The following is a 22298-nucleotide window of genomic DNA, read 5'->3' as shown; positions in this document are numbered from 1 at the left end:
TAATCTTGTATAAAAGATATTTAATTATTTATAATCACTCTTATTTAAAATACAGTAAGTTCAAGTTTTGCAAAGACTCAGCACTGTTTAATAATAAAAAAGAACCATCTGCTTCTTATGCTTGTTCCTAGAAATATTTGTTACTGGATGATAGCAGAAAACATGAAAAGCTAATGACTGTGAAGCAAGAAGACTATTTACATCTTGAAATAAAAATCTAATAAAGAGCAGCATCACCAATCACATGTTATCATTTTTAGAAGCTACACATAATGATTTTCCAGTGACTCAGAAAGATATCCACCTTTGTCACTAGAAAGTACAATGCATGAACAGTGGAGAGAGATTCATGGCATATAGCACAATTTCTTGTAATTGCAACACTTACAATGTCAAATATCAAAGAGCAAATAATAGAAATGATATTAATTCTCAAAGATGTAGTCTGATCTTACAAACATTCAAGCACGCACCCAAGTATCTGCAAGACTGATCCCTAAGGCATGAGAAAAAAGGCCAATTAATTCTTAAAATGAAAAGAAAAAAAGCAATTAAGCTTCCAGTTACCATTTTTTAATTTTGAAAAGGTTTTTTTTAAAGTATTAAAACAGCAAAAGCAAAGCAGCTGATCTACAGTCTCCATCACCCATAGAGGGTATATGTGTAATAAGCTTTCTGAACTTGTACGTAAAAACCCAATGCAGATTTCTGCTTTCACATTTCACGTGTGTAACCCCAGCAAAGCCTGTGACACTACACAGGTATAAAATAAAATAAAATACTCTTTGGTGCTGATTTTTTAAAAAAGTGTTCTCACTATTATTTTTCTCAGAGCAGCCTGCTACCAGCTGTGCAAATACCGTGTCTGCAAACATAGAAAGAAAGGCTGCAGTGTGCCAGTGGTCTTACCTCATACTCAAAGTCCTCTGCTCTATCTGCATCAGCAGGCAGGCTGGAAAGATACTCATTACCTTCATAAAATTCATGCTCCACTGGGTGAAGAGAATGGCAGCTATGTGGAACAAAGCAGTACAACAACAGCAGGTGAGACAGTATTTTTTCAAATTAAAAAAAATGATAACAAAAACTTTTCTGAAGTTTTCTCATCTCTGGAATGCTACTGTGAATGGTCTGATAGCCTGAAAGAAATAGCACAAGCAAAGAGCAAGAGCTGTTTTCTTTTCAAAAGCTCAGATTCCTGCTTAGCTTATTATGCTGGATTCACCTTTTGTCAGATTTTATACAGATAATCTCTAAAAAGACTCTGTTCTGAGCCAAACTACCTAATTGAGACAATTTGGGATTCCTTATGCTCATAAACACATCTAACTCCAGATTCACGTGCTGTATCATGGCCTAAGGCAACCCAACAATTATCTTGTTATTAACTCTTGACCTTCCTTGATACTAAACCCGCAGGCTCACAAACTGTTCAAGAACTCACACAAAGCAACTTGCATTATCCTTTCCTGTGAAAATGACAACCAACGTGCAAAAGTGCATTAGAGGAATTGCACACTTTAAAATGTCAGTAAACTGCATGGTTGCATGGGATTTGGGCACAAAGAATGAGGTCTTTACAATATGCACTTAGTTACAGTATTAGGCACAAAGCTGATCCTGGATCCTCAGATTACTTGGATACCAGACATGCAGCACCCAGTGTGGCTTCACCTCAAACAGAGGCAGGAAACTTCTCCCCATACTGAGGGCATGGGAATTCCAATCACAGTCGCACACTGTTTAGGATTATCCAATAAAAACTTTAAAATATATACACATTGTGCTTCAAGCTTCACAATAATAAGTGCTAGGCTCTATCCAGCATTTGACCATGTTCTCTATCTCTGAAATGATTATCCACCCCGCTTACCTAGAACTTCTAAAAATGGAACTACAACAAGGTGAAAAGTGGTTTGCACTCTGCCAGCATCAATTTTGCAGAGACACACAGCGCACAGGGAAATCAGTGGGAAAGCTCTAGGGCTATCATAGCTTTCCTAGCTACAAGCAGAGGGCAAAGGTCAGTCAACAGAAGTAGTTACTCATGCAATGGAGTCCAAAAAGGGAGAGGACTAGTACCTACTTCTATATAAAGACTCCATTTACATTCAATTAGTTTCAGAGAATATTAATTCAGCTGATGGAAAACTTCATTCAAAGTGTTTGCCATTTGACATATGGAGTATTACTTTTGATCTCTGTATTTTTGGGAATGTTTCACTTCAGATAAGGGGACATTTATTTAATTTGCTTTCTTGATTTCTGTAAGAAATTGTCAGTAATGGAAAGCAGCAATACCACTCTTTCTAGCTGTCTAGAAGCCTTTTAGCATCTTTGACAGAAACGATTTTCTTCTGGACCTGGGCTTAGCTCTGGATGAACAAGTATATGAGCACAAAGCAAGCAAAGCCAAGATTCCTTCCTACAGCTCTGATCCATGAGCGGAGTTCAGGAAAAACTTCACTGACACCTGAATAGGACAATGTTTATCAATGACATTTATAATTTATTTAAAGTGTTCCTGAGACTTTTTCAAAAGAAGTCAATAAGCCTACCACTGCAATGCCTCAGTTACGTAAGAAAACAACAGAAAAAGTCAAGCCGTACCTGTCTGAAAGTAGAAAAGGGCAGATATCAGGTACTGGAGGTGTGGAAGGCCTTAGTTTTGCCAGGGCCATAATGTGCTCGAATGTGATGTCAGTCTGAGTGCTAGCATCCACAAGCTGAACATCCTGAGAGCTACCATGAGCTTTGCTGACTGGCACTCGTCGTAAAACCTGAACTACGATTGGCTCCTTAGCATTACGAAAAGCTTCCACCGCCTCTTCATGAGTGGCCTTGGAGAGATCTTTCCCATTGACCTAAAGAAAAACAGAAAAATGTACTCAGAATTACTATCAGGAGAAAAGGCAGCATAAAAATATGAGTGTAAAATATAGTGGATGAATTGTTTGTGTAGTACGTCAAACCACATGCTGACATTGACTGGACCTTGTTGTGGCATTCATGTAAGAGAGGAGATAAGGCTGGGAGAAGAACTAACTTCAGTCTTTGGTAGAAAATAGAAATGATTTGAACTCTTTTGTAATTGTCCCAATGGAATTCGAACACAACAAAGAAAGCACATAATTTAAAAAGGACATTTAGAATTACCTCTCTCAAATTATTTAATTCAACTTGTAAAACACATATAAAAAATGAGAGGTGCCTTTTATTTCCAATGTCAACATTTTCTGTGTCATACAACTGTGATAAAGAATTTCTGGCACAGTATTGTTATTAATGCAGATGTCAATAAACATGTCTGAGATGTCTAAACAGAAATAAGGCCAATTTTCAATGTTTTGTCACTTATCTGCTATTGCCATTATACAATCATTAAGAGTACAGATAAGAAAATTCAACTAACACAGTCAGCTGCTTTTATTTTAAGAAAGTGAAATCTAAATCCAACATAAACTGAAGAAACTATTTGTTACAAACAGAAGATTAAAAGACTGGAGACAGTTGTTAACAGACAATAAGGTTCCAAATGTCTATTCAGATGGCATAGCTGGGAAAAAATTCGTCCTCAAAACAAGAAAATTATGCTGAAAATGCAGTATATTTTGGCAAAACTAAAAGACTGTGGCAAAGTTTCTTCCCAGTACAGCAGAATCAGCAAATTCCTTTCAGTATCAGTGAGGCCTTTTGGTATTAAAAGAGATAGCTGCATCCTGGGTGATGCTAAATTCCTCTGAACTCAGGTGTCTGGGGCAAACTTTCCCAGTATCAGCCCACTGCAAAGTGAAAGGGCTAATTTGGCAATGGCTCTCAGTAGCTAAGCCCGTTAACAGACATACATAACATCGTTACACGTAAATATCATCCTGGGCTGTTTCCAGAGTGATGGGACTGCTGTTGACAGCTATACATCATGAAATGGTTGTAAGACACCGTGCAGTTGAGATGATCCTCTGGTGGGGTGGAAAGGCTTGATTTTCCCGTAAGAAATGTGAATACCTGAAGGGTACCAAAGCCTGACTTGGATTTATTTCCCAGGCAAAATCTCCATACCGAGAATAAATCAGAAATAGGATTGTATTCCAAGTTCATGCCCAAATTAGCTTTGTTGTATAGATAATGAAGTCTTAAGACTTCTGCTTAAGGAACTAAGTCAAAGCCCTCCCCAGAAATGGGACAGACCCCATAAGTGACCTTGCCCTGATGTCTGCAAATACTGGCTGACAACAAAACTGCTGTTCTACATCACTCTTTCATTAAAGAAATTCTTGGACCTTTCCTATCAAAAAAGGAAAGCCACACAAACAAGAACACCAGCAAACTCAAAAGAGCCATTCAGCAGCCTACAGTAACTTTTTAAAGCCTGCCAGGAGAAGCATTTGCAATTAAAAATGTCGTATTTCAGGCATCACTTGTAACCACAGTTCTGTCTGTTCATGTGGATGGTTATGACACAGTTATCCATTAATTTCATGTCTACACCAACTCAATGCATTTCCAGGTTGTGTTCCAGGTAGAAACAACTTTCCTTTGACAGAACTGCTAAAGAAGTAGTACCTTTATGGCCACCTGCACTCACAAGGACATGTAAAATAACCACACTGTAGTGTGGCCACTAATGCAAAGGTCAATCGATATTTCTAGCTAGCTCAGATGCTATATGAGGTTATGACCAGGCTAGAAATGACCTGAACCTCTATATCTAAAAAAGATCAAAGCTCTCTGTGCTGAATACCTGGGATACCTAGAAGTGCCATGCCAGCATGGCCTCAACTCGACTGCGATCAAGTAATACAAACAGCGACTAGCTTAGTCACCTAAATCTACCGCAGCATATCTACTGTCTGTTTGATGACTGAGGCCAGAAAATCTTAAGATTTTATCCTTTAAATTAACATCCATCAAATTACAACCTTGGGAATAAGTTACATGGAAAGATATCACTGATATGTAACGGGAAGGGCCAGAACAGTCAAAAACAGGTGACACTGTAAGAAAATCAAAGAAATTCCCCCAAGGAGCAAGCTTCTGCAAATCTTCTCCAACTGCATGACTTAAATTGCCAGTGTGTTCAGAATCAGCCACGTCTAATACAGGCAATTAGAGATACAGCTTCAAGCCTGAGTCTTCTACTCTATTTCCAGTCTCTAGTTCACTCTTGCTTCAATATCAGAGCCTATCAAGGGGACAGTTCTCCACAGCTTTCAGTTTCTGCAGTTTTCATACCAAGAGTGTTCTACAGGCCTGAATAACTCTCATCCCTAAGGTCCTGGGAACATTTTTAGAGAAAAATTAATTTTCTTTCTTCCAAAATGCTTTTAATACTTACAAAAAGGTATTGACAAGATATACAGCTCTTCTCCTAAACGCAAATGCTTGAGAATAAATACCACATAACACTGTATCAGATATATTTTCCTATTCAGGTACAAAACACACAGTCCTTCTGTATTCCAGCTGAATCAGGTGGTGATATTTGGCAAAAGATGACCATTTTATCACAGATCTGCATCAGATTTGCACAGATTTACATCAAGCAAAAAGATGTTTGGATAACACTGCAGGCTACCAGATACATTATTAGATTTTTTTGGAAAACCAGAAACTTTGTTTATTCACATCAGTCAATACTTATCACTTATTCTGAGGAAATATGCATACATTCACAATAATGTCATATATTCTATTTCAAATTCTATTTCAAAAGGATAATAATATTTTAAAAATCATATGAGTGCAAAAAATCACAAAGGATACCCATTTCCATTTATCCCGGCAACATACGGATGACCTCTATTTTCATTTAAATGCATATTTAATTTAAAGACTTCAAAAACATTCCATCCTTTATGTTGGTTTCTTATAAAACACAAGCACTTAGGACACTCAATACATGTTTTAATTGTCACTTGAAGTTCATCAACACACTGTCAATCTGCATAAAGGTCACCTAATTTATGAATGTTGCCTACCTCAGAAGAAAATCTATAGCTGAATTACTGTACGCTGGCAGTTGTCCTGCCCGCTTGGGGCTGGGAAGGGAGAATATATTTTAAGACCTAAAGCCATACTACAGATGGGTTCGGAAACTCTCTGTACTTAGGTTCTTTAAGGTTTTTCTGCCTCATGCATTATCTCCCATCTTAACACTCATATATAGTTACCCTGGGAGCTATAGACAGTTGAGCACTTATTTACAACAAGCCACTTACAGATTCTTAGTGGATGATTAAATAAATTCCTTGCCTCAGAAAGGTTACTTTCAGTGGAATCTAGGGTACTATTTTAAGTGGATAGAGGAATCAGTCACTTTTAACAGTCAACACAAAGACATGGGAATACATTTGTTGTAGCAGATGGGCTAATTAATCCATAAACAAGTTGTGAATGTTAAGTAAAGAATATATCTTTTCTCATGTAAACCATACTCCTGCCCCGTTTGATTAAGCTTCTGTTTAATGAACACTCTCCCCGCTCTTTTGGATACACCGCAAAGTCTGGGCCACTTGTCAACATCTCACCCAGAGTGACTGGTGGCCACTGCCTGGATCCTGGCCATCCCCTTTGGATGCTCGCTCCAAATCCAGCCACATGCAAAACTGCATCAGCATCAGAAAATAAACAAGCAAACAGGCTTTGTCTTTGATGCACAAATCAACTGACATTGGCCAACTGACATTTCTAATGCCAGTACCACTGCATGTAGATTTATTCCCACATACATAGAAGTGAACAGCAGAGAAGGAAGGAGGGACAGAAGGAAATAATGAAACATTGACTATAAAAAATGTAGGCAAATTGTCTTTAGGTTATCTTCACAATTTGTGCTCTTAAAAAAATAGTAAATCAGTCCTTGAACCAAGACTGTTTGCAGGATCTAAATGCTTGTGTCTGAGAAAAGAAATACCTTTGTCTTCAAGTAATTTTCTGCTGTTGATAATTTCTGTTAACATTGTCCAGAATTATTGACTCAAGAAGGCCAAAAATATTGATATGTTTCCCCTCAGTCTTTACTTCCCCCATATTAAGTGAAGGGAGAGGGAAAGGGAAAGGAAAAGATGCATAATCACATGAATGCCACAATCACAAGGTTTGTCACAACTCAAGACATAATCTCATCCTCAGAAAATACCTGGCATATGCAAGCTAAGGTTTAAGATCTGCTCTGCTGAAGTAAAATCCTTGGAGACTCTACATTTAATCAGAATGGACAAAGACAAGATTAACAGGCACATCCTGTTAAACCAGAGACCTCTAGTCACAAGAGCTTTTAAAAAAATGACAGAGATGCTGTCTGACATGATGATGAAGTTCACAAGGCTCACTGTCCTGGGAGATTTCGACATCCATGCAGAAGATGCCTCTGACCTGACAGGTGCTAAATCTATTCTCATCACTGCAGTTTTTTCACCTCCAATCCCTTGGCCTTAATATATCCAGGCAACCACACCCTGGAGCGTATCCTTGGACTACAAGCTGGCCAAAAGGACCAAACACTGTCTCCTAGTTTGACCAGTGCTTCTGTTAGACAGGTATGTGAGCCCTCCCTGAAGAACTGCAAGAAAGAAGAAAAAGAACAAAAAATACCACCTTCCTCCCAGACTTAGGCCTTCAGCCAGTCTAGAAAAGCTACCAGCAGTGAGGCCTGCCAACTGTGACACTCTCTGGGCAGTAAGGCAGAGCGCAGGACGTGTGGAGCTACCAGTAACACGTGTGCTGAAGAGGACACTGCAGCTCTTCTGCTAAAGCAAATGTGATAGCTCATCCACAGAAATCGCATTCAACACCGCGACCTTTCAGGATACAGTTCAGAACTAAGCTGCATTTCTTGAGCAAGTTAATTTGAAAGGTCCCAAACACAGTCATCTCAGTCAGTGTTCAGGCAAGTTCAATAACGAGACAACTTTTATTATGCTGGTTAATGACATTTCTTTTTCCTTAGCCAGAGGAGTTAAGTGATGCTTGTTCCCGTTTGATCCTTTGTTGCTCTGATCACCAAATCTTGTCTTCCCTCCTAAAAGCCCCGGAGTGACTGATCGTGCAGGCTCTGGCTGCTTCCTCAGGCTGAACCAAAGGTTTCTGATGAGAATTACTTTGCCATTATTGGTACAGCTGAAATTTGTCCTGTTTACTAGCTAGGGTAGCTGGTTAGGCAATATTGAATAGATACAGGCAACGCTCAGCGCTGTAGCCTTTTGTACAGTTTCCCAAGTGTAACCAGTATCATTTCTATTTCCCAATATTTGGCAGAAATCTACTGAGGCTGAAAAGCACATGCTAAACCGTAACCTAAGCAAGACAAAATAGAGGATGCTAAAATTTGGAAAATATAGACATATACTTATTTCCCCTCTGCAAAACTTCCTTCTAGGGAGAGATTACCCATTAACTTCTCAGTGATTTTGTTTATCTAAACAGCAACTGTCATAAAAAAGCACCCTTCTTTCAACAGATCTGAAGACAACAGGCAACTTCGTCTCTTCATCAAATACAAACTCCACTTCAGTATCTCTTTCTCCATGATTTTTTCTCTACCTAGCCCTCTCTAAAACAAAAATGTCACTACAAGAAGTGTGCCCTACAACTTTGACTTGGCTGCAGAATCATGCACCATGTTTTGATAGAAAAGTCAAGTTCATTGTAAGCAAAGGAATCATAGAGGACCCCTGTTTAGGAAGAAGGTCTGGGCTTTGAATTCCCAAATGGCTACTTGCAATTAAGGCATTCTGCATAGGAAAAAAATGGTGCTTTAGGTGCACACCTGTAAGGCTGCTCCCAACTGGCGGGGTTAGGCATACCTGCCATTTGCCACGAGTGCCTCTGAGCACTTAACTGCCCTCTGACAGCGTATGGAAAATCAGGCACAGCATCCACCTCGGGAGAAGAGCGCCACAAAGAGACGCATGCTTAAGGTTGCTTTGTGGATCTGGGCCCTTGTCTTGAGATGTATTTCACAAAAACATTTGGATTCTACAATGCCACATTCACATCACCAGGACAACTACGGCCACTCCAACAAGTTGAAAAGCACTACCGAGCTGGCAGCTTCAAAATGTGGCCAAAATATGGCCTCAGTTCCTGTGCTTCCTAACGTGAGGTTTGGCAGTCCACGGGACCAGAGAACAACCGCCTCCCTCTCCTCATGGTGTGTTAGAGCAATGCACAACTCACAAAGATCCTATCAGCTCCTTCAATGCTGAACACACAGCAACAGCTCAGAAAAGTTTCACTTGATTTTTGAAAAAGAGAACATATGGTTTTTTGCAATTCTCTTGGTTTGTGAGTGAAATGAAAACAGTAAATTAAATTTAAGAATAACTGCTTACTTTCACAGTGAGACAAGTGCCAGTAGATGTGAATTTGTGAGCAACCATTATTATCCTTTGCTGACTCCCCGAGTATGCCCGGCAGATGCGTTGCTATGGACATCTTTTTTGCCTTCTCCTTCAGCTAGTCTTCTTAGCCTCGCTCTCCTCTCCCCTGCTTTGCTGCCTCTGGACCATCTCTGTTCTCTCCTCTCCCTGAGGCTTCCAGCTCCTCTCATTCTGCCTTTACCTTTCCCCAAGGACCTTTTTTCTCCCCCTGCTGCTTCCCTTTCCTCATGCCTCCTGATTCCACTTCCCTCGGTTCTCCTTTCCTGAAACCTTCTCCCCAAACATACCCCGCTGCCCTTTCGCTGAACCTGGCCGCTTCCATGCGGGCGGGAATGCCATCGCTTGTCCTCATCCCCGGCGACAGCTGGGCAATCGGAGCACTCGCGAGATCCGCCTTCGCCAGCACCTCCCCATACGGATCCAAATGCTCAGCTAATCCAGATGGTGATGTAACAAGGCTGGAGTGTATTTACTATGTAAATTGCTTTTAATATTGACAAACAGTTTTTCTGATGATATTACAATTCTGCCTGAGGGCAATAAAGACTAAACTAGCTGTGGCATGCATAAAATACGTTAAGTTACTTCTTGATATAATTAGACCATCATTTATTACATTAATCATTGCAAACTTTTTTTCTATCTGTGGATAGGACATTACATAAATCTCTCATGAAATCTACCACATAGAGCAGTCCTTTGATGGTGGGGAAAAATGCAATCAAAGGCCAGTATGTGTGTTCAGAACAAATAATTTTTATCTCTAAACCCCTGCACTGCATGCCATATTCTCCTGCGAACTTCACAGTTTCTCTGCTGCACCACAAGCTAACTCTCCAATTTCTCTTCCAGGGTATGTATTTTTCTCAGGCAACAAGGCACTTCAAAAGGTGGTTGCCATTAAAGTTTTAGGAAATCAAATTAATGACATTCTTTAATCAACTGCAATTCCCCCAAAACAAGGAGAGAGGCTGAACGGCAGATTTCAGGACTCTGTAAATAACATGTAATTACTTTTCTCCTTTCAGGAGATGGTGTTCTATATTTTGCTAAAATAAATGTCTCTCTTTCACCTTTAAAAAAAATCCCAAGCTTCCATGAACTCCATAAAGGCTGGCATCACTGCGTGAATGTTACACTTATCACTGTCATAACAATTCATCCACGTACAGACGCCTGAAACTCCTGGTCTCCTCCGAACTGAGTAGTTTAAAAAGATAGATGGCTGCCTTCTGGCTAATTGTGGGAGTTCTTTCATTACTATAAAAAGACTTTTTATATCTCAAGTGACTTTATAAGCAGCGAATAATGAGACTTAAAGTCTTTGGAAAAGAGTCCACTGATCAAATGCTAGGATAACTTATGGGCACAGTGACCTTTTCCTCAGTAAGATACTCCAAACTGCTGCTGGTGGCACATTATTAAAATTCCCCATTTAAGGAGTGCAGTTAAGCATAAGGCAGACTTTATTTTTTATTTTTAAATTCAATTTAAGGTAGCACAGAGAGAGCTAGAGCCCTCCCAATCTGAAGACTAAATCTTGCCTGCTCCAGCTGTGCAAGAGCAGGACAGATGGCAGCGAGAGCACCAGCAGCTGGCCAGGATCTCGTGGCACTGGTCCTGACTCTGGTGCCAGCGCCAGGAGTTTGCTCCCCCGGCGCTCAGGCAATCCTAGACCCCAGCGAGGTAGCATGTTTCCTGCCAGCATGTCCACCAGCAAGCGTTAGCACGCTGGGGTTTCTCTTAAAAGCTGCAGCAAAGAGCAGCTGACAGCACAGTGCCTTCAGCCTGCCCAGCAAGTAGAATTTCATCTCAGCCAAGAGGGTGCTCCCTGTGCCAGGACTGTGCAAAAAAAAAAGCAACGTTAAACCCAATGTCAGTAGCAGAGTGCTGAGTCGAGCCTCATTCCTGACTCAAACCCTGGCCAGTCCCTGGACACTGCCACACATCTAACCAAGCCACATGTCCTGCTCTGACACTGCCGCACATCTAACCAAGCCACATGTCCTGCTCTGACTCCAACCACACGTTGCACTAAGGTTAGACTGCTCCCCAACATCTGTGTGTGCTTGTTTTTAATGAACGTACAACAGACTTTCTTTAACATGCGTTTCTTATTTCATATCTGTTTTAACTGCAATCTTGAAAGAATGGAAAAGGCTCCCCTTATGCTTGAGTAAAACTTTGAGAGTCCCTTTCAGCCTTTTTCCATTCTTCACTCACACTGCCTCCATATTAATCTGACACTGTTGTTCTCCATTGATTTTCATGGCTTTATTCCAGAAGAAACATATTGGCAATTTTTTCTGGTATAATAATACTTGCAAAAATTCCTTCCAACATTTTGCAGGACAAAATGTTTTAAAAATACTATTGACAAGCTCAAACATATTTACAGTGGCTCAGCAATAGGGTCTTACACAGCATTAGACGATGAAGTTCAATTTCATCTTACTTCTACAACATAGTATATGGCAACTTCTTCAATCCCTTGATTGAGACAACTACTCACTTGATAAAATGAAGCAAGTGATGGGGCCTTAGCTACCATTTAAAATTCCATCAGGCATTTTCGTACCAGAAAGTTCCTAGCAATTCCTAAGAAAGCTTAGCAATGAATTTTATCTGACCATCACGAAATATGCATGAGAGCAGGTGATGCTAACTACAGCATGCCTGTACCCATTTAGTTACACAAAATGCACATATATGAAACTATATAGAGATTTATATACACATATATACATACACATATATATATATATACATGCATCATGACTTTATTTTTCTACCCCATGATGGCCTACTGCACTATCATGGAAATATTTTTGGTTGTTCACTTCTAAATTTTAATTTCCACAATCCATCTGAGCAGGAAAAATGATAAGGGGTGATAATATTACAGCCAGCTTAATTCTAGTTTTTATTTATACAGTGCTATGGCTGTGTACACATCTTCACTAGTAAGAGCTGCAGCTCCTTCCTGGCTTATAATCGAGTACAGCTACTATTTCTGTCCCACTGTTTCGATGTCTGTTCTTCCTTCTGGAGAGTCTCCCTCCTTTTTCTCTCTCTCTCTCTCTTCCTTCTCTCACAGTTTCCTTTCTGTCCCTCTGTCCCATTTGACTCCATTTGCCTCTCTGGCTTTCCTCCCTTCTCTCTCTCTTGCTCCTTTTATTTCCTTTATCTTCTTGGCTTTAGTCTCTGCAGTGTCAGCAGCAGCCGCCACTCCTGTAAGGCTTTAGTGCTTAACACCTGAAAGAGCTGTAAAGGGAACCTTCCCCTGCACTAATTCTCTATGTAAAATACCTCCATTCTGGATTCAGAAGGCAATGAAGTAGCCTGCTCGCTTCTGCAACGAGCTCTCCAAACATCTGCAAAGGCCAATTACCGAGGAATTTCACACAACACTCATCAGTTTCCTTTTTTTCCAGGCAAGCCTGTGCGTATCTCCAGATTGCACCTGAGTCGCTGTCCCAGCTGCGGGCCAGCTCTCCAAGAACCACCAAAGCCGTTAAGGAACAGATGGCCAAAAAATATGGCAGGGAGCGTATCCACAGCTGGCAGCCAAGGCCGTGCAATGGACCGGCCACAGGAACACGCTGCGTGAATCAGAGCTGTCCCATCGCCCGGCAGTACTCTGAGCACCACTGAAACCTGAGCAATTTTGCAGAGTCTCCGCAGATACTCAGGGGCAAACCCGGCCCTTGTTGCACGTGGGCAGCTCTTTCAGCTCTCTGTTGCTGTGCACTGACGTCAGGTGGGGCGATTTAGCCTACAGAGCGGAAAAGACCTTTTAACATTAGGAACAGAGTAATTCTTTCTGTTCTGAGCAACTGAGTTACCCTCTAATAAGTAATGAGATTATTTTACAGGCTTTTAATTATCTTGTGTGTAACATTTTAATCAAAACACTGAAAAAAATACTGCAACCCAGACTTTATACCTCCTATCCTTATCTATTTAGATAAAATCTCCTAGGCACGGGGACTGTGTCTTTTTGGATATGTAGTATCTAGCACTTACAGAGCCCAAAGTAGGGGCTTCTAGGCATTTCTGCAGTAAAAATAATGATTACATATCTGTGCTGAGAATTTAGACAACATATTATAAGGGGACATGAATTAAAATAGACATGTTGAAAATAAAGTTTATGGCCTAGACAATGAAAACTCTTTAACCATGGCACGCTCTGGGATACCAAGGCAAGGACAATTTCATTGTTATTTCTTAGGAACAAAGTGCTATTTGGGGTTGTTTTTTTTAAATTTATATGCCATTTCATAAAAGAAAAAGATAGATATTGGTGAAGATGGATATAAGGCATTTCATTTCTTATCCTGTATATCAAAAGATAAGTCTTAGGTGCACATAAATGCCTGCTGACAATATACAAATTATATAGATACAGAGAAATATACAGAGCATTATTTTATAAGGGCAGATATACGTTCTGTATGTGCTTATAAAACAATGATCAAGCAACAACTGACTACCTAGAAATGCTTTTAGTAAGCTTCAAACACAGTATTTTGGTCCTGCAAAAATCAAGTCCCTGAACCAATGGTGTCTTTTTACCTAAATCAGCGACATTCAAAAGTAACATTTCACAACTGGGCTGCTTAATTAGACTTCACAGACAGATCTGGAGATGGCATATCTGCCATCTTATCACGAGCTCTGCCTTTTAGTGTTTATTTACATTAACTTCTGTAACTTTCTTCAGCAGGGGGCAGGAAACCAGGTGGCAAAAATGTAATATAAACTTCTACTCACAGAACCCACAATACCATGTTGCAGTCACAGCTCGTAGAGTCCCGATGGGTATCTTACATAATAGGAAGCTGGGGGGGGGGGTCTTAATCCTGGAATTGGACCAATATATAGCAGCCCAATGGAAATTCTGATCGAGTCAAACCCAGTCAAAAATGCAACCCTGCACTGTGGTGTTTGTTCTGGGCTCATTTGTAGAAAAGGTTATGTAAAAAGGCTCATTTTCAGAAAAGTTTTCCCTTGAATTTAAAATCAAATAAACTCCTACTTCAAAACTCACAACATGCAGGACTTGAGAGTAGCTTTCATGTTACTGCTGATCAATATATTTTTTAAGAAAGCCAGGAGGAGCTTTTAAAATTTTCTCGTATGCTGCCTTTACAAGCTAACACATTAAAATGTCATAGCATAAAGTTATTGGTGAAAAGAACCGCAGCTGAAAAGCAGAGACTTCTAATAAATTGAGAAATGTCTGAAACCAGTTCAAAATGGCAGGACAAGATCTAAACAAGCATTTCCCACCTGAGGAGAGGCAGATGGGCATAAATGATTCCCAGCAATCAGTTCTGCTCTCTGAATTCATCCTGACACTTGTTGGGCTCAGTCACTGACATGGAACCGCGGTAAAAAGGCCAGGCCACCAGGGACATCTGGCAAGCTTTCACAGCTGAGAGCGAACCACCCGACTGCAGGTCTCTAACCCTCTTAGCACTGTTCTTCATCCCTGACATAAAACATTTTGTCCTCTGGGTTTCATGATAGCCTCCAAGATCTCATGATAAGGAAAGTTCTTTGATTACGATTTGGCCAAGAGAGGGGAAATACCAGGTGGGATTCCACCGGGAATTAGCTTGGGAAACTTCTCAGGCAGAAAACTTAAAAATAAAACAGCAAAGTTAATATTCATAGCATTTTTTCTCATTGTAACTACTTTGCAGTTAATTATTGATCTTATGTTAGACAGCAGGCAAAACATCTGAGAAAAGGAACTGCAGATTTCAAATTCTGTCAAAATTCAATATTTACATACATAGGAGACAAACCTGCCCTTGATGGAGCTTCTCGGATTTTTGTGGGAAAGAATTTGCATACTGGCCTCTAGTGCTTTCATTAATAAATACCTAATGGAAATACCATCACCCTCTGTTATGTTTGCTATGATGTCAGTACAGAAGTCTCACTAAAAACAGAGTTAAGGTAGCCAGTGCTATCTTACACCAGTTAAGGAGAAACATTCCCCCCCAACAGCCCCCAAAAATCCTCACCGCTACAAAACCCATGAAATTAAGAGGTCAGGTACCCAGCCGTGCAATCTTAATAGCCAGCTTCCCCCCTGAAGCTGGCTGCAGCCAATGGAAATTAGCTGCAGGCAAGCCATTGCATCCAGGACATCGCACAGCTCTGCTGAGCAACGGAGGGATTAGTTGGAGCAGCTTGTGATACTGTGATCTAGGAACGAGCAACGCTGTCCCATCTGACATCCTCCTGCACAGTCAGAGGCTGAGATGCACAAGTACCAAAAGAGATTCAGTGTCCTCATTTCACCCTGCGTCGTTTGGGTTGGAGCAGCCACAGATTCTCAGCAGTTGGGTGGGAGATGCACATGGTCTACGGGGTAAGTGAAGCAGGCACTGTGCACTTGAAAGTACAAATCAAAAGGCACTTCTGGAGTTACCACTGAAGCCATGCTGTTAAGGAGCCACTTCTCTCCAGTGGATCCTTCCTTTCACTCCAGACTCAGGCTAGCCTGCCATCTGCCTTTAAAAATAAGGAAAACACTGCAACAAGACTTGTTCCTTCTTTGGAAAAACATGAATGGTAGGGAGCGGGGGCAGTAGTGGCAGCATATTCACACAATAGCTTAACAAATAAGTCACTTGCCTAGAAACAGGGCACTGAAGTCAGCGTAAGAGAGTATGAAATCACTTCTTTCACACTGCAAGAGAGTCTAACCATCAGGTTACCAGACATTTTGGAGAGCATGAAATTCTATCCCACTTGCTTAAACTATTATTTAAAGTAATTAAATATCATTCAGGCAACTATCAAGCAGAGCTGGAGTTAAGGAGTTACTGTGGGTAGATGAAGACTACTCTTCTGAAATGCTCTTCCCTCCTGAGCTCTGTTCCAGTTAAATGGATACAACAGCTATGTTTGCAAATTTCTGAGCAGTGGAGCAATTGAGAGAAATCCCAGGTCTGGTCTGAATCTCTGGCTCTCCTCTCCTTATTACATGGTGGTTACTGTACATTCCTAACTCATGACTAATTACAGTGTTTCTCTTTTTTGCCTCCACCTTCTTTCCTCAATACTTAGCCTTCTTCCCCTCCTTCCCTGCACCCCTGGGTTTCCAGGTAAGCCTCCCAGTGCTGCTGAAGCCATTAGTATTTTAGCAGACATCAGACATATCATTAGGATCTGGCAGGTGAAGTTTGCTGATATTTCTGCAAAGGTCACTAATAAAGGTATTAAACAAGATCAGCGCAAGGACAAATCCTTCTGGAACTCAAGCAGCAACCTCTCTCCAGCCTTTTGCTTTCCTTTTTAACACTACTTGTAGATTTTCCTCCTGAGCCAACTCCATATCCTCCTTACAACTGCTCATCTAACCTCTTCTGCTCTGGTTTAGCTAATATTTTATATAGCTAATATTTAATACTGCATCAGATATTTTTGTTTATCTTGAGTCCAAATAAAAGGACCTATCACATACTCTTTGTCAAGATAAAGAGTTTGCCAATCAAAAAAATCTATGAGGTTAGCCCGACAGGTTAGCCTTTGTAACCATCTACCTCCGCTTAGTCTTTGATTCGTTACATCACACTTACCCTTTGCCTCCCCTGTGCATAATCATCCTTTTCTTCAAACAGTAGTTTAACACCTTACAGATTGTGCATGCCAAACTCGAAGGCATGCAAATCCCACATCGATCCTAAGTGTAGATACACAGTTTCATTGTGCTCCACCATCTCCGGCTTGCTAAACTAGTTTAAGGAGTCTCCCCGTTCCTTCTGGCCACCACTTCTCTCTACACCGACATCCCTTGCCTCGCTCTTATGCCCGTACAACTATTCCTGGGGGCTGTGCTACAAATTGGATCACTGAAAAAAACCCACTTTAAAAGCTATCTTTATTTTATGAGGATTCATACCCTCCTTGTAAGAAGGGCCCACCTCCTATCTTGACTGCCAGTTTGCAGTGGCAGGGCAGAGAGGAGTTCACAAGTGCAGACGGTTTTTCATCGGGGAAGAGACCTGCATGGCTACATAGTTGTGATGTTACCCAATGAAGGAGGGAGAAAAAAGCACTGCACTGTCCGTATTAATGGAGCTGATGGAAGAAAATGGCTAGTTTAGCTGCTATAATATACCCATGTAAACTAACACCCATGTAGCAGGATAGGGCCGGCCTGCCTTTAGCAGCTCACAGAAGACAGTGCTGTGACTCCACTCCAAAGGAGCAGCTCATGAGGAAGGAAAAGGGCTCAGGTAACCAAAAAGCAGCCTCTTTCCTCAGCAGTCTCTGCACAGAAGCTCCTTCGCCTCTGCCCGCTCATTGCTTCCTCCCCACCATGGCGTTTGCTCTGCTCCACCATCCCCTAACCTGAGCCCCCTCTGAGCCTATAACTTCACCTCCCCTGACGTTTTGACTTTGGTAAAAGCAGGGACCCAAGCCAGAATGAAGAAGCATATTTTGCTGGTGGACTTCTGTGCAACATACAAAGACAGCAGCCCAGAAATAACCTGCATCCCCACAGAGGAGCTCCTGGTTGTGGACACCAGTGGGGATGGCTAAAAGAGGAGATCTAGAAGCAGCAATCTCTGAAATGCTGCTAGTTCCCCAGGTAGAACTGGAGAGGGAGAGAGGCAGAGAGAGAAAGTTTCAATGCCTGGCTGTAAGCAGCAAAGACTCAGATTCATCAGGAGACACTTTTGTAGCAAAGGAAGCCTGTCAGACAGGGATCGATGACTTCTGAACCATAAGAGGCACAAGTTACTGGCACATAAAACTAAAAAGACTAGCATGAACTCTTAAGTGGAAGAGTAAAGAAAAGTCAGCTGTCACCCCCACACAGCTGGCATGACATTCCCACTGTGGATGAAGACATGAAAGTTCTGTATCCTGAGGCAAAGGATGGATCAGTGGAAATACTCAAATAGGAAACGGGCAACTGAGTGCCACTTAGATAGATAGGGTGTCAAGAAGGGAACTGAAGCAATGGGATACTGCATCTGTACTAATGCCAGGAGACACAAGAAGCCTTCAGCATCTGCTTACAGCCAATATACCTACTGATCTCCTCCATTAAAGAAGATCATCAAGACAGGTGCTCTATCTGACAAATGAACCTGGGGAAAAGAAATGATCACAAGGAACAAAAAAGGAAAAAAGGGAAGAGGTGGTGTTCAAAGGGTCAAAAGTGCAAAAGATGGAAACTGGAGAGGAGCACTGAGGAAGGAAGCCTTGACAGCTCCCACTGCTCCCTGAAGGTGTCCCGCCAAGGAGCTGGTGGGTGCTGCCTAATGCTGCTCTGCTCAGAAACACAACAGAACGGAGTTATGGTAATCAGCTAACAAGCTCAGAAACTTCCTTATTGATCATCAGCTTTTCCACAGTTCTCAGGCCACACTGGATATATGTAATACTTCATGTCAATTAGTCTGAAATCAGTCACAGATATCTGTAATGCAGTAGATTCAATACTGTTACTTACATAGCACTTTCACCCAGAGACCTCAAGGTGTTTTACAGAAGGCAGAAGTTAACACGAAGATATGTTCACATTAAGATATTAATGTGAACTTCACAGTAAGAAGTTCACATTAAGATACAAGAGAAAAAAAAAGAGTACAGCAATGCTTTTGAAACTTCACACTGCACACAAGAATTGACAGCCTCTTCCCTATCCCACCAAGGCAGGAACTGCGATGGAGGAAAAAAGGAGAGATCTAGAGACAAGGATTTTCCATATCGAGAGAGTAGGTAGGGTCGTTTTGGTGCATAGCTGCAAATACTTATTCAAGCCAAAATATACAGGTCTTGAGCTACTGCACAAGTACAACTACTCACATAATTTATGTAGGAAAGCTAGTTTTCATTTAAAATATATAGCATAGGAGAAGATACTCAAATGACCAAATGTAGACACCTAACTTAACTGACTACTCTCCTTCTATAGTCAAAGAAAAGAAACAGACAGAGTAGGCAAGTCAGAGACGGAACCTAGTTTTGAGTAAGCTGAATCACCCTCTGGAAATGGCCACTTCTCTCCACTGACTACAGGGAGTAGGAGATGATCTAATTATAAATTTCATATACATTTCATCACCTAAGACCATATGTAAATATCCTTTTCAGTTACCAAATATCGTGACCTCAGTTTGGGGGAATTTGGAGACAAAAGAAGATCAGGCAGCAGAAAAAAATGGGGGAAGAGAGGAACTGAACACATTTTAAAATGCTGAGAAATTTAAAAATACACATTTACATATACATTTACTTACGATTTTTGGCATTCCAGGAAGAATATCTCTATTATTAGATACTGTAACATATTTCCCAGGATGAGGGCTGATTTATACACTCTTTGACAGAACTTATTATGTCTTATAAAAGCAGAAAAAAACCTTCATTCATCATGGTTTCAAGTTACACTAATACAACACAGAAGACACTCCCGTGCTTCTTGAAGCCTTCTGTGCTACTGTAAGTTAGCTCAAAGACAATTTAATTTTTTTAGAGTAATATTTTACAGGCTGTTAATCCAGAAAGTGGATTATTGCCTTTGGGCATTTTGTAAAAAAAATAAAATTGAAAACAACTGAGGTATTTCATTTAGAATAGCTGTTGCTGTGCATGGGCAATCATTTATTTTTCTCCCATAATACATTAGGCTTCTCAGCACTTGGACTTCCTAAAGTAGCTTCACTAACATGGTTGGCTGTAAGCCCCTCGAGCCTGTCATATCAATTATCTGTGAATTTAGAAGGATTTACACAAAAGATCATAATGAGCCGGGTTTGAAAGAGGCTATAAAGGTATGTGGTATTTACACTGAAGCCTGGAACAGCTATGATGGAAATATGTATTGTGTCAGCTTTCGCAGTCAGATGATGAGAGTTTTTCCTGGCTTTTAATAAAATATGTTATAGAAAAATGGAAGAAAAATTGCCAAAAGGATGGAGTAGGACTGAGAATTTCCAAGTTCTATCTTCGCCACTGACTTGGCTCTGTGATCTTTGCACCATCACCCAACGTGACTCACGTTGTGACTTAGTTTTCCCTATCCGTTAATATGCTAAATGTAAAATCTACACAGGTTGAAGAATAGTACTTCAAAAGGTGATTGGTTGGAAACGTATGCAGTAAAGGGAAAAAGATCCTAGTTCGGTTTCTAGCCTCAATAGCAAATGTACCTTCTTGTCTCCGGTCACGGGTGTTAGCCAGTGGAGGAGCAGGCTCGCCAGCTGCTCCGACCTTTCTCTAGCCCGTCCCCCAGACCCCTCTTCCCAGGGCTGCACACACCATGGGTGCGCGCGGGCAGGCGTGGGGTGCACGCCTCCACCATTCTCCCTCCGGGATCCCCCAGCATGGGCAGCAAACCCCCAGGCATGTGGGGAGCATCCGCAAGCCTGAACACCAGCAGCCAGTGTCACTGGCAGGCTCTGCAGCACCCCAGGCAGAAATGACACGCGGCCCCCAGAAAACCTGTGCAGCAACTAGGAGCTGGGGGAGATGCCCTAGGACAACTAAAATGGCATTGAACAACTATGTTTGGGAAACTGAATCATTGCTTTCATGTATGTGTTAGGTACGCAACAGCTCAGGTCAGACCTGGGGGCTGAGCAGGACATGGAAGACAAAGATGGACACTTGCATTTGCCCTGTCTGCCAGAGTCTCCTGTGTGTCTGCCTCCTGCAGTACAAAACTTAAGGCAGGTTTCCGTTTCACAGACTGGCCCATTTTGCACTGATATAAATTAGGTTTATAAATATGGTATAAGGTGGAGGGGGATCCTCCCTGATGGTGTAACGGATAGCATCACAGTCTAACAGCTGGTCAACAGGGAAGAGAAAGCCTTATAGATCATTGTGGATGGTGGCAGATATGGCTGGATAGGGTGTTTTGTCTGTTAACAGTTCTCTGCTAGCTTAAGTAATGGATGTTTGATACTTTCTACTTAAAATCTCTTCTAACAAATAATAGTCTATTGAAATATTTTTATTTAGAACATCATTTTTCTGTGTGCCATATACACAGAGCACAGCCTTCAGCATGACACATGGCTGTTACACTACACCACAGAAGTAGTTGAGTTAATGTTTGTACAGTAAATTTGGAATCTCAAAAAAGAGCACAGTTGCAAAGCAATAACAGCAAAAGTTAAGACTGACATTTGACTCTCAACTCAACCATGTATTTCCAAATGTCACCGATGTTTAAGTCTGGCATAGGATGCTTTGTAAAGAGGAGAATCACAGAACTGTGTTAGCAAAAATAGGACTAATCTCATGTCAGAGTGTCTGCATTTCCACTTTATCTGACATCTGAAGAGCTCCCCTTAAGGCCTGGACACCAGCTGGCAGAGATGTAAATGGCTTGCGGGTACAGCTCCTGGAAAATATGAAGGCTGCAGAGAACAATTCCCAGCTGGGAGAGCTCAGCATAGCTCGGGCTAGCTTTGCCGGGGGAGCATTCCTTTCGAAACAGGCTGGCACACTGCTGGCACCAGAAACCAGGTCTGCCCTGAGGTTCCCAGTCTGAGTCTCAGTTTCAGTCATGTAGTGGGTACAGACAGTGTTAACCACACTAAAGAGGTCTCTACACATTTATCTCATATGCAATAGCACATGGATACAGCTAGGTGAGGACACTACTACTTCAGTTCACTTTTAATTTGTGTCTTTTAGTACGTGCATATTTACAGAGCTACAGACTACTCAGGTTGCCAAATTTGAAACAAGTCCTCCGTTGCAGTTCATTCTTTGTCATGCTGCACAAGAAATGTTATGGTTTTTTAAACCACTGTTCACAGGGCAAGTGACATGTTCATAAACTCCCCTTTATGTCAGAAGAATGACTGAAGAAGTCCTCAGGATGAAAAAAAAAGCTAGAACATAAGGGCCATTTTTTACATGGGATTT

The 22298-nt window shown here is 41.3% G+C and overlaps 1 protein-coding gene across 3 annotated transcripts in view; it reads right to left on the bottom strand.

Moving 5' to 3' along the window:
- The window catches only part of PDZRN4 (PDZ domain containing ring finger 4), a 251951-nt gene that overhangs the window by 40586 nt on the left and 189067 nt on the right, over positions 1–22298 (bottom strand). For all 3 annotated transcript variants that reach the window (XM_064507898.1, XM_026117762.2, XM_064507903.1), the window contains 2 exons: positions 2611–2864; positions 910–1012 (listed from right to left, as the gene is read on the bottom strand). In XM_064507898.1, coding sequence (XP_064363968.1) covers positions 910–1012; positions 2611–2864 — 357 coding nt within the window. The remainder of the gene's footprint in view (positions 1–909; positions 1013–2610; positions 2865–22298) is intronic.

Source organism: Dromaius novaehollandiae, chromosome 1 (assembly GCF_036370855.1).
Source record: "Dromaius novaehollandiae isolate bDroNov1 chromosome 1, bDroNov1.hap1, whole genome shotgun sequence".
Lineage (NCBI taxonomy): Eukaryota > Metazoa > Chordata > Aves > Casuariiformes > Dromaiidae > Dromaius > Dromaius novaehollandiae.
The sequence above is the reverse complement of the archived record's forward strand: the minus strand, read 5'-3'. Positions and strand labels throughout refer to the sequence as shown.